The 12488-nt window shown below is 34.4% G+C and overlaps 1 protein-coding gene across 1 annotated transcript in view; it reads right to left on the bottom strand.

Moving 5' to 3' along the window:
• LOC140145996 (acid phosphatase type 7-like) overlaps positions 1-12488 on the bottom strand; it is a 34664-nt gene continuing 22176 nt past the window's right edge. The window contains exons 7-13 of the mRNA XM_072167733.1: positions 12313-12427; positions 11007-11126; positions 9742-9778; positions 9263-9330; positions 8312-8383; positions 6418-6552; positions 1-5176 (exon numbers count right to left, since the gene is read on the bottom strand). Of these exons, the coding sequence (XP_072023834.1) occupies positions 5111-5176; positions 6418-6552; positions 8312-8383; positions 9263-9330; positions 9742-9778; positions 11007-11126; positions 12313-12427 (613 nt within the window). The 3' untranslated portion in view covers positions 1-5110. The remainder of the gene's footprint in view (positions 5177-6417; positions 6553-8311; positions 8384-9262; positions 9331-9741; positions 9779-11006; positions 11127-12312; positions 12428-12488) is intronic.

Below are 12488 nucleotides of genomic sequence, written 5' to 3'. Positions count from 1 at the left end.
TCTCCATTAACCACTATATTTTATACGTTAATGTTTATTGTCCTTAAGAAATTGCCTTTGTTTAGATATATTTTAAGATACTTTTTGTGCTCAGTAAGCCTGTAATGATGTGTACACTGTGAAAGACTTTCTTGCTCTTTTCCCATACATATATAGTATGCATATTGTTTCAACTCCATCCCCCTCAAGATATGTACCTAAAAATAGCAAGAAAATTTCATCATTTATTTAATTTCTTTCATATGTACGTCACGCCATGCTTATTAGCTTGTATCCCCTCATACAGACGCTTTGTATACATATGGATAGAATCGCAATAAATGTTGAATGACTGTTTTTGCTTTTAAGCAGTCATTCAACATTTTAAGCAGTCTTTTAAGTCATTTTAAGCAGTCTTTCAACATTTTAAGCAGTCTTTTAAGTCATTTTAAGCAGTCTTTCAACATTTTAAGCAGTCTTTCATGCAGTATGTTAAAACACACTGCATGAAAGTAATGGACTAATCCAGTTGAAATCCATACACTCCTAAGGAAGACATAACCATAAGGGTGGTCTTAACCCTGCAATTATGGAAAATTGTTGGTCTAAAGTATATAAATATTTGAAATTTGGGCCAAAATCAGGCTTTTTTATGATTTGTTTTGAAAATTGAGCATTTTTTTACCATTTTTCTTGCAAATTTTTAATTATCAAAGTTGGTCAAAATAAAAACAATTTTATCTAGTTTTTAAAAATTAATAAAAAAATATTGTTTTTGGCCCAAGAATTTTTTTGTTAAGTTGACGGAAAAATTGCCCCCCCCCAAAAAAAAGTTTTGGGGGACTTTCTCCAAAAATTAGCATTTTGGCCTCACATATGAATTCATCAAGTCTTTGCCACTTTGTATATTTTTATATTCTTTAGACTGACAATTTAGCAGTTATGTGGCCCAAAATGTTCTATAATTCCAGGATTAAGACCACCCTTAATACCCCACACAGGGAGTGTAGCCTGTGTCTAAATTCAGGCAAACCAGGTGTGGGAGATTAAGGTCAAGTTTTTCTAGAGGGTGTATCATGGATTTCAACTTGAATAGCCTAATAACAGATATTCAAAATCTGCATTCTTTTACTAAAATTTTCCGGCTTTCAGTGAATCACACAGGATATCCTGAATATTTTCTATTTTAAAACAACTTTAAAAAGTAGTTGATGACTATTTGAAGTTAAAAAGATTGGCGTAAACAATAATTCCATTGTCAGTATCTCACACCAAAACGTTGACAGCCACAATATATCTAAATGACCTTTTGCTTATTCAGGATATTTAGGGTGGGTCGATTTACACCAATCAAACAAATGTTTTTTGGCTTTAGTTGATATGAACATACATGTACATACATTTGAAACTCTAAAACCACACATATGGGAAATATAGATTAACCATAATTTTCCCCCAATTCAAGAGTTTGCCCTTTATTTTTGATGCAGTTAATTTTCCTTGTATGTTAATAAAAAGGAATGATATTGTCACTGCTATCTGAAAGGTGGTGATGTGAGAGAGTGTGCTGTTATATCAATGTCCTAGCCAAGCTTCAGTTGCAAATGAAAATATTGTTGCAAAGTATTACACAAATATTTAACATTTAAGAGTACAATAAGAATATTTTCATGAAGTGAAATATGGACTGTTCCATTCAACAAGACTCTCTATTGAACAAATAAAAACATTAAATAATTGTTTTATATAACTCATAAATATACATTCCTTAGGGAACAAACCAGAAGTTCGATGAAGCCCTATAAACAAAAGTCCTTTCGTTAAGGGGGGAGGGGGGTCAGAAAGTCCGATTATGTTTGTAAAAAAGTAGTTAAAACATCGGTCAAAGTTGATCTTTTTTTAAGGATTTAATATATCATTTTCAAATTTGAGTAATTTTTGAAGTACAATTGACATTTTACAGTGGTTCTTCAAAAAGATTTCAAAACAATGGAATGCAGTACTCGCAACCTGCAACGTCAGTGTCATCGGCCCGATATCTTCATGGCAGAAATTGCCATGGTAGGTTGAATCCACAGCCACGCATGGCCATTTTGTTCCGACCTGTTTGACAGTTTTGAGATGCATGATGAGCCGAGGGACATCCGACTAAGGCTACTGACAATAGCCTGGTAATTGACCTCTGTGTGTGTGAGGCCCCGTATCCATAGGCTGTTCCCTTGTGGCTTGTGCCCTTGTTCCGTGTTCACTTATTTCCATGTGACCTTCCACACAGACAACTGAACCTTTGTTTTGCTTAGTGGCCGCTACCACGATATCAAAGCACATTCACATGTATCTATCCCGTGTATTCATTTTAGTGTCTCTGCTGTACAATGTAATTATTAACCAGGCGATGTCGGTGTGCGTCATTGTAAGATCAGTTTTAAAGCAGCTGTCCAGCAAACACACAACGTTTTTAAAACGTTTTAAACATGTTATATTTTGGTGTTTTTGTTTTGGTAAAAACGTTTTAATAACATTAAAATGTTGGGTTATATCAGGGAACTTCGATATTTGGGAATTACGCCTGAAAAAGGTGACGATTCACACATTATCTCTTCGAACTGAATTGACATAGGTCAGTTTATTTCCCGTCACATTTTATCAATATGAAAAAATATGTTTAATACATTTTATGGTATAAGAACTATTCTATAGTATTCAGTTATACCAAGTAACTGATGAGGCATAATGATATATAATCATCTTCCTATCACATGAGTTGTTTTTTTTTTACTTTCGCAAATGGGCGTAGTGGTATATCATCTCTTCTCAAATTGTGACCTAGGTTCCGACAGTTAACCTGAGCACTCTCATCCCCCTGGTTTATATAAAAGTCATGAAAACGTTATGTTGAAAACACACTACAAAACTATTTCTAAAATGTTTTCAAAATGTTATTGTAAAAGATTTTTTAAAGAACATTATGCTACAATATTTATCATGTTTATAGCAGGTTATCAAAAAATGTTTTTAATATGAAAACGTTTTTTACCCTTTATATACCCTTTATATAATCCGACATTTAAACGTTTTCTGGTAAACTTTTTGTGTTTGATACCATTGAAAATATTTGAAAATCCTGCAAGTCCTTTTTTTTCGTGCCAAAAAAGATAATGAAGAAAAACATTTTTTTTAATTGTTCATTTCTTCCATAAACATGATCAATATCCTAGCCTTGTCGCACCCCTCCACAACCCCATGCACCATAGCAACGGCCCCTGTATCCTAGATGAATACTGGTTGGAATTTTCTATATTTATCACTTACGTTAGAGGGGAGGGGGTACAATGAGTGAAAGCCATATTTTCCAGTCCCTTCATATACAATCCCTGGTAAAAGATATTTCACTTCAGCCATATAGTCACTACCATTTTATCCTACATATAGTACATTTGATTAAGTACTAAATTACAACATGAACGATCAATGCCATATTAACCTTTTGAGCCAAGGTCGCCAACATCTAGCTACATGTAGTATAATACTAGCTTTTAGATCCAAGTGAGAACATCAGGAAAAAAGTTATTTTGATGTCAATTGGTTGGTTCAACGTTGAAATAACTTTATTTCACGACCGGGGCAAATTTTGGTTGGTTTAACATTTGCATGTACCAACCAATAGATGTCAAAATAACTTGCATATATATTATATATACAACCATCTTACAACCATTATACAACATTCAGACGTTGTATTGATGTAAATTTTCCTGATTTGCCCACCGGGTTATAGTATTACAAGGTAATTATATAGGCAATAGAAACAAATTAGTTCGATCTTTCGATCGACCATCGATGCTTGGTCGATCTTTTTAATTTATGAAATCAATTAATTTACTATTGTTAATTGTAATTTAATAGTAATTTGTGCCTGTAATGGTATTGACCAATATCAATTTAGTGTTAATTCTGGATTAATTAGTTGAGAGATCATTAATAATTAGCATCGAAGCAGCACCGACGGTCGATCCAAAGATCGAACAAATTTGTTTCTGGTGCCTTAGCACATATATATATTTTTTTTTAAGTTTTTAAATTATACGACCAGTAATATTTACACTATGCTATTATCTGAGATAATTTTTTTCATAAAAAATTACTGTTATTTTTGGCAAAGTTTTTATTATGAACAATTACAAAAGGTGGAAAAATATAATTAGATTATAGTATTGCCACTTAACCCTACTTCTCCCTTTTCCAGCAAAATACAGCACTAATTTTTTGGATTAAAAAAATATTATCCTGGTTTGCCAATTGAAACATAGCTATTCAATCCTATCCTAATCCTGTAGTTCTAACTGCCATTGAAAGTCAAATTTTAATAATTATTTGGTTAATTTTGGGAAATAAGGGCCAAAACATGCGTTTTTAGGGTGTTTTTCGTATGCTGTGACAATTAAGCCCAAAGACTTGTACAAAGATTAATTTCAAGTTATGTATTCTATGTTTTTTCGAAAATACATATCCTAAACTTTTTCATAACCAATTATCAAGAATAAAAAAAAAAATTAACATTGCAAGCTAACTCTTAGCCTATACTCACGAGTGCCAAGTCTTCGAAATTTGTGACAACACTTGTAAGAAAACACACAAAATGGCATGTTTTTGGCCCATGCACTTTCCCTCAAATTGAAAAACATATTAAAATTGATTTTTATTGACAGTTAGAACTAACTATAATGATTAGGAATTAGCTATGTTTCATTTGGCAAAACATGAAAATATTTTTGTAATTCTAACAACATAGTGCTGAATTTTTTTTTAGAATAGGGAGCAGATATACTGTAGGTACACACACATATTTCAGTTTAGATTTAGAATGATATAATTAAGTTGTTTGAACCAAACAAATTGAAATGGGTTTTTTGGTAAAATTTAAAATATATTTTATATCTTACAAACAGGGAGTATGCATTTCAGATAGGGTAAGGGTTACCTAAATAGATGACTGCATTTGAAATCTACACCTCCTGTGTGGGAGATCAAGGTAATACCGTCCATAGAGGTGTATGGGTTTCAACTGGAACAGCCCAATTCGGTTCCTGGCACACATAGACGGAATTGCCAAACTCTAGTCTGCTGATGCCTATAACCATGCATCTGGTCCATGGGTGTTTTTGATGATTGTGAATTTGTCAATTACTTTACCACCCTGTATTTTAAACAACGGAAAGGATGACAAACTGTTAGTCTTTACACTGACATACATGTAAGATGCATTTCCATGCATATGCTTGTGCACACTGAGTGCAAGATTAGTATAGTTTGATCATGCTAGCTAAACAGACATTAATCTTTGCCTTATCAATAGAGGATGATCCCCAAGCATGCCCCTGGAGGCACTTACTAATTACCACATTTGACTTAAAATTGATTTATCATAACAATGTGCCAGAGATTACTCAAGCTGTGAATCTGGCGAAAAGAGGCAATAATCAATTAGTGACAGTGGTTTGAAAAAGTGAAAAGCAAAATAAAATTAAAAGGGTAATAGATGGTACCTAATAACTGTATAATGCAATTTAATTCACAATTTTTCATCATTTTTTTACAATTCTCCCCCTTTTTTATGTCACCCTGGGTCAAAAATAGTCTATTGTTAACCCATTTTTTCCCCCTACCAACGCCTTTCGTCTACTGACAGCCTAACATTAACCGACGGCCATGGCGAGGGGGGGGTCGGGTGCCACTGATTAGTGAGCAATCCATGGTTTTGGCCTATTCTTTTTAGATAGAGTGACCAGGCTATACTTTCAACACAAACTACAATAAAGATCATCCTGCATATGTTACATTTCAATGAGAGACTCTTGACCCTGATCACTGTAATAAACGAATGGGCATATATACCAATAAGCCTAAAGGGTGATGATCAGTGTGCTGAAATTGACCTGGCTCAGCCTGTACTGAACCAGTGTACCAGACAAAATTGTAGGTGGGGGGGGGTAACAAAGCCGGCCTGCAGACAGGCTCCCAGTACAAATTTCTCTGGACAATTCATTTGACCAGGATTTGAACTCACAACTCACAAAGGAGAAATATGAACGTAATATCTTACACTAATCTAAACAAGAAGAGGGAGAGAAAGGTCCAGAAAATGAATTTGGAAGAACAGAGGTTAAAAAAGTAAGAATATGTTAAAATACCTTATAACGTCAGAAACCTGCTCAAAATGAACCCCCAGCATGTAGTACTACCTTTCTTATAGTGCCCCCGATTGGTTAGTTAAATGATATAATTATCTGAGTAGCCAATAAAAAATGAGCTTTTAGATTTCTGATCAATTTAAAGCTTATTTCCCTTCAGCCCTACTGGCTATTCTTACAATATATCCGATTGGCTCAAAGTATGATATAGCCCCTTTTGTAACCAATCAAATTATTTCTTTCTTACCTTATCATCAGAAACCTGCTCCATATTTATGTGTGTAGAATTCACAATAGTCATCCTTGTGTAACCGTAGTCAGTGGATGTAAAAGCCACATATGGTTTATTGGGCCCAAATTTATCTGTTCTTTCTCTGCAACCCTGCATAACATAGTATATAGTATACTCTGGTCAGGCTAGTTAACAATCAAAAATGTAAAAGGATGGTCTTAACACTGGAATCATGGAAACTTTTGGGACCACATGACTGCTAAATTATTGATGATATCTAAAGTATATAAAGTGCTGTAAAGTACATGTATATGTGACACGATCTGGTCCATGGGGGCCAAAGGTAGCAACTTTGAAACTGAGATAAAGGTAAAAATATGGTGTAAAAAACAATAAAATACGTAAGAAAATAGACATCATTACTTTAGAACCAAGAATGCTAGACCTTTTGGCGTTTTCAGTAAATGATAGCCTATTGTATGTATAATGTAATAAATACAGTAACTCAATTTTCAAAAATGCCTCCTTTGGCCCCCATGGACCAGATCGTGTCACATATATATTTAGAATGGCAAAGACTTGATGAATTAATCTGTGAGGTCAAATTTGGGCAATAAAGGATAGTTTTGGTGAAAACCCCCCAAACCATCTTTTTGCCCAAACTTTTTGGGCACTGTAACAAAAAAACCTTTTTAAAGAAAAAGTAAAATAAAAAAAACCAACATAAGGTCTTAGATATTTATATCTAGTTTTCAAAAATTAATAAAAATGTCGTTGCTATTCTAGATAATACTTTATACTTTATACACTATAGACCAACAATTTTAAAGTTATGAGGCCCAGAAATGTCCACAATTCCCAGGGTTAAGACTACCCAATAGGTCAGAATCCTGATTGTGAATGCCCAAACACAAATCCCCTAACATCCCCTGGAGACACATGCCAATTAACAGTTCCCATTTGACATACAAGGCAACTGTAGTTTACTGTGCAGAACATTTGATTTATCATACAAATGTGCCACCGATTACTACAGCTGTGAATCTGATAAAAAGCGGCAATTATTCGAATAGCGAGTGATAAACTCAATTAGCTGAATTTAAATAGCGAGCAATTAACGTTTGTTTGGCTTACAATAGGAGGAAAAAATCCCGGGAAAAAAATAAGACTCACATATATCATGACACTGTGTCATGTCCCAGAAAAATTACCAAGTGAATGAAATTGAACGTAAGTCGAGAAATAGACATCAGAATAAGAAAATTTAAAATGTAGTGCATAGCCTATTTTATTGTGCATCACATACTAAAATTTTATTTGATTCGGTCGACAGGTTGCAAAGAAATTAACGATTACATAATGCGCGCATCAATGCAGTTCATTCCAAAGTTGATCAACAGGCATTTCTTTTTCATACTCGCTCACCGCTTCCTAAAGTTTGTGCAATAATTCTTTATGTAACATTTATATTAACATTAACGAAAAAAGATATTTACAAGTACCGAGCATCATCTTACATGCAAGCTTATTTTTATGCAATTTTATTATCGTGCAGGTTTTCAAATTTGAATACAGATTGTTTAAAAAGAACGAAAAGGATTTCACCGAACAAAATATGAAGCCCATTGGCAGTTAACCACTATAGTGCGCAATGATCTTTCTTTCAAACTTGGAATGAAGTGAATTGACGCATGCGTTATGTAATCCCTCATTTCTAAAATTAGCGCATAAGATGCAGAATAAGATGGGGTACACGTTGATTTTTAGATATTTGGATTCTAATGTCTATTTCTCAACTTACGTCCAAATTTATTCGCCCGGTAATTTTTTCTGGGACACCCTGTAGTTATATAAAATTAGGGTCGGTATTCATTTGTACAGTAAAACAAACAGGTTTTTTTTGACTTACTGCAGATCCAGTGACTATATGGGCAGGTGCTTTTGGATTTGTGTACGGTGCATCCACACTACCATTGTAAACCTGTACAAGAAATCAGAAGCAAACAATTATGGAATAAAATTATTTACAAGGTTCTAAAACAAATCCAATAACATAGGTGATTAAAGTTGTTTTCCGTAAAGTGTCGGATGCGTGCCATTAGACCAATAGGCCTATAAAATAATCACCATGTCAGCATCGCTGGATTTAAGATGTTTTTGCTCACTTCGAAACTTTGCCATGTTTAAAGACTTTTGTCCGACACAGTGTATATACATACTGTGTATTTTGTACATGCAATATTATTAACAAATTGTTCATCTTATTTCCACGTCAAGATGCATCCATAATTGCTTTAAATAGGACGTAATTACGAATTACCCTTAAAAGTGACCTAGTTGAAATCTGGCAACTTTGACAAACATTTGTGTGTCTGTTGAACCCTTTGATGTTTTCTCCTCATATAAAACATGTTTTATTTTGTTTTGAAATCCCAAGGCATATAGGGACCTCAAATATGAACCAAATATTTATCCTGAGTAAGCATTTGGACAACCACATCTTAAAAACATTTTTATTGAGATTATCCAAAGCTACGCTATGATGCTTACTAAACTGTTGGCTTCGGTTTTTAACCATTTCCAACGTACCAAATTTTCATCAAATAACTTTTATTTTGTAGCCGAGAGTTAAGAGTATAATCATGAGTAATTTCAATATCCTGACACATAAGATAACAGAGATGTGATAATGGAGGTAGAACTTTTTGAATGACTCTTGTATTTCCAAGCATTCGCCAAAATGTTACTATATTTGGCAGTTATTAAGATTAAGTAATGTGTTATTTGCGATACAAATTTTCAATCCCCAAATGTTAGTGGTGTATTTTTCTGGAATTGAAAGTAATTCTGACATGCTTACCTTAAAGTCATACAATGGCCAGAATCTTTCATAGCTGTGTTCATGAGCCCAAATTTCTAAATCAACGCCTGCACAAAAAAAAAATTGTTTCAACAAAATTAATCAAGTTGTATGGTTATGGAAATGTTTCATTTGTCTTGTAATTAGCACTCACTGTGCTATTTCTTCAATCAACTGATTGCTACCGCCGGTTTTAGGTGTGTTCATCGTGACTCATAACAATCAAATATTTCCTTCAGGTAGGAAAACAATGGCGTAGTACTTGTTTTGGTCCATTTTTACACTTATGAAAAGTATTTGCTTTGGGCTCTTTTTGAAAGTCCTAGTATGTGGCTGATATACAACTTGAAATACAAGAGCGCCCTCCCTGCGGGTCTAGGAGCCATGGATATCCACTGTTGTACAGAGATTTCTCATAATGTGTGTCGCATAGGTTCCCGCTGTTTACCAACACCCCCACACCATACACATACACTTACCATATTTGTAGAATAAGTCTTCAAAGGCAACTCTGGTCTGTAATTGAAAAATCAAGAATGTTCTTGATTACTGCAATATTAACTTTGATTTTAATGCATAAGGCTGCGATCACATAGAAGTATACGGTATTCGCTATACGATATACGCTCATTCGATCAGGCTGACTTCACATAGGAGTATACTATGTGAACTAAGCCTGATCGAATGAGCATATTTCATATAGCGAATACCGTATACAGTATACTTCTATGTGGTCGCAGCCTGATGGTGCTTTATGCACATATAAGATGGTTATGATTGATCCATCATTGAAAGTCTCCTTATTATCATTAACTTGAATGACAACTTTCAATTGGCACTCTTTTCATTACTCCTCATACTTTCAAACATCACATAGATGAGTTGACCTATGATGTCATATGCTTGTTTCAAGCCAGGCAAAATAACACAGGAGTGCCTATGGCAGACCACATGAATCTTTTCAAAACCCAGCTTTTAAAAACCTTTGTAGTTTGATACATTTTTAACAGTAGGTTTATAACATGTTTGGTATTATTTGCTTTGAAACCAAATTTAATAAAACAAATTCAACTTCTTCCATGTAAACTAAACATATTTTTTTACTATCAACAATCATTTGATAGTTGTTTTTGCTTTTCCTTTTTTTTACCAACACTTAGGCAGCCCACAATGCTACATCATTAACATTACTTTGTGATTATATTTCAACCATACACCTGTACACAGCTAATATTTTGTATCAAAACCCTGTGCACCCAAATACCCTCCATGTGAAGTCTGCATTTAACATCAAGATATAAAGGTTGTGTTGGAGCAATGCTCACATGCTCTCTTTGTCATTTTGGTTTGGGCCAGACTTCATGTACTCCTCCAGCAAGCACTATAGTCCGTCAACTCAGAAGTACAAAGCGGACCTTGGAAACTGGAGGTATGAGAATAATTATTTCAGTGCAATGCTTGTGTAAATGCCTTTTTGGTGCTCCAACTGCTGCGCCATTTGTACTTGCCGAGCGCACCACAATCTTTATGCGTCATGTGTTTAACACGCAGTGCGTGTGACGCAAAGCATCAACCCCTGATGCAACAGATTTACTTTGTACTTCTGAGTTGACAGACTATATATATATATACAGTGTATGCCAATATCACACACATGGGTGGAAAGAGGTAAAGAGAAGATGGCAGTCGTACAGTTACAGTACACAACTGAAGTCCTTATTAAGAATTTATAAATACTACTTACAATTCCAAAATATTCATCCTTAGTGCAATCATCATTATCATCAGTAGTACAGTACATTGGCCTATGCCCCATCGTGATAATCCATGGATGCTTGGCAAGATTCTCTGGTTTGGTAGCCTCCTGTGAATTAGGTACAAAACATGGATATATTGTAATAGAAATGAACTTGACATGTCTGGATAATTCTGGTCAGACCTGGACTTTGCTCTGATTTTGGATGCACTGATTTCTGGACACTAAAACCCACAAGATAATCCTCTTTCTAGACATACCTGGACAAAAAATTTCAAAAACTTCATAATAGTAGAGTGTATTTTCTTACATTCCACAGTTGTTTGATGGCATGTAGAACTGTATTCATTTTTGAGCAATGACACTATTTATCTTCAATCCTGTTTGCATCTTTTCAAGGGGTAGACACTTGTATGATGTTATTTTACACACAAATATACAATTTATAAAATGCAAATTACCACAAAAAGACAGAAAAATATGAAAAACTTGATAAAGAAAGGAAATTCTATGTTTAATATAGCTAAAAATTAAGAATTGAAAATTATATGTTTTGTTAAAAAAATTAATACATGATCACATCAAACCACTCCTTCATGTAATTATACACAGCATTTAGTCTTAGGGTTAGGGTTACGATTAGCTTAGATTTTCTTACACAAAATATAACATGCAGGATCAACCTGGTGTTTCATAGGGGCTAGTCCATATTGCAAGAAGAATTTAACTTGACATGTCTGGAAAATTCTGGTCAGGCCTGGACAAATCTGTTTTGATTTCTGATGTCTGTACATTTCTGGACAAAAAACCCATTTGAAAATTATATGTTTTGTTAGTAAATAAATATTAATATGATCACATCAAACAACTATGAGTCTGCTTGCATCCACTTGCAACCACACCACCATGTAATCATTATACTCCTTCATGTAATTATACACAGCATTTAATCTTAGGGTTAGGGTTACGATTAGCTTAGATTTCCTTACACAAAATATAACATGAACAGATCGACCTGGTGTTTCATAGGGGCTAGTTCATATTGCAAGAAGAATTTAACTTGACATGTCTGGACAATACTGGTCAGGCCTGGACAAATCTCCTTTCCGGACAAGCATGGACAGACATGGACAAAGATTTGTAACAGTAAACTGCGACGAGCGATTGGTATTTGACCAATGAGGTAGCACGCTTTTCCCAACGCAACAAAAAAAAAGCCTCCACCTCATTGGCTACAAACCTATCGCTATCGCTCAGCGATGGAGTATAAATTCAGATCAAGTTGTTTACTTACAGCTAAGTCTGCATACAACCACTCCATCTGATGTTTCAAGGGGGCAAATCCATATTGCAAGAAAAAATTCACTTCGGTTGAGAATGCTATGATATGGGCTGGTCCAATGTTCCAACTGCATGGGCAGATAATAAGAAAAAATAAACCTTTTGATATAGATGAAACTATTGACCACA

Source organism: Amphiura filiformis, chromosome 2, assembly GCF_039555335.1.
Source record: "Amphiura filiformis chromosome 2, Afil_fr2py, whole genome shotgun sequence".
Classification (NCBI taxonomy): Eukaryota; Metazoa; Echinodermata; class Ophiuroidea; order Amphilepidida; family Amphiuridae; genus Amphiura; species Amphiura filiformis.
The sequence above is the reverse complement of the archived record's forward strand: the minus strand, read 5'-3'. Positions and strand labels throughout refer to the sequence as shown.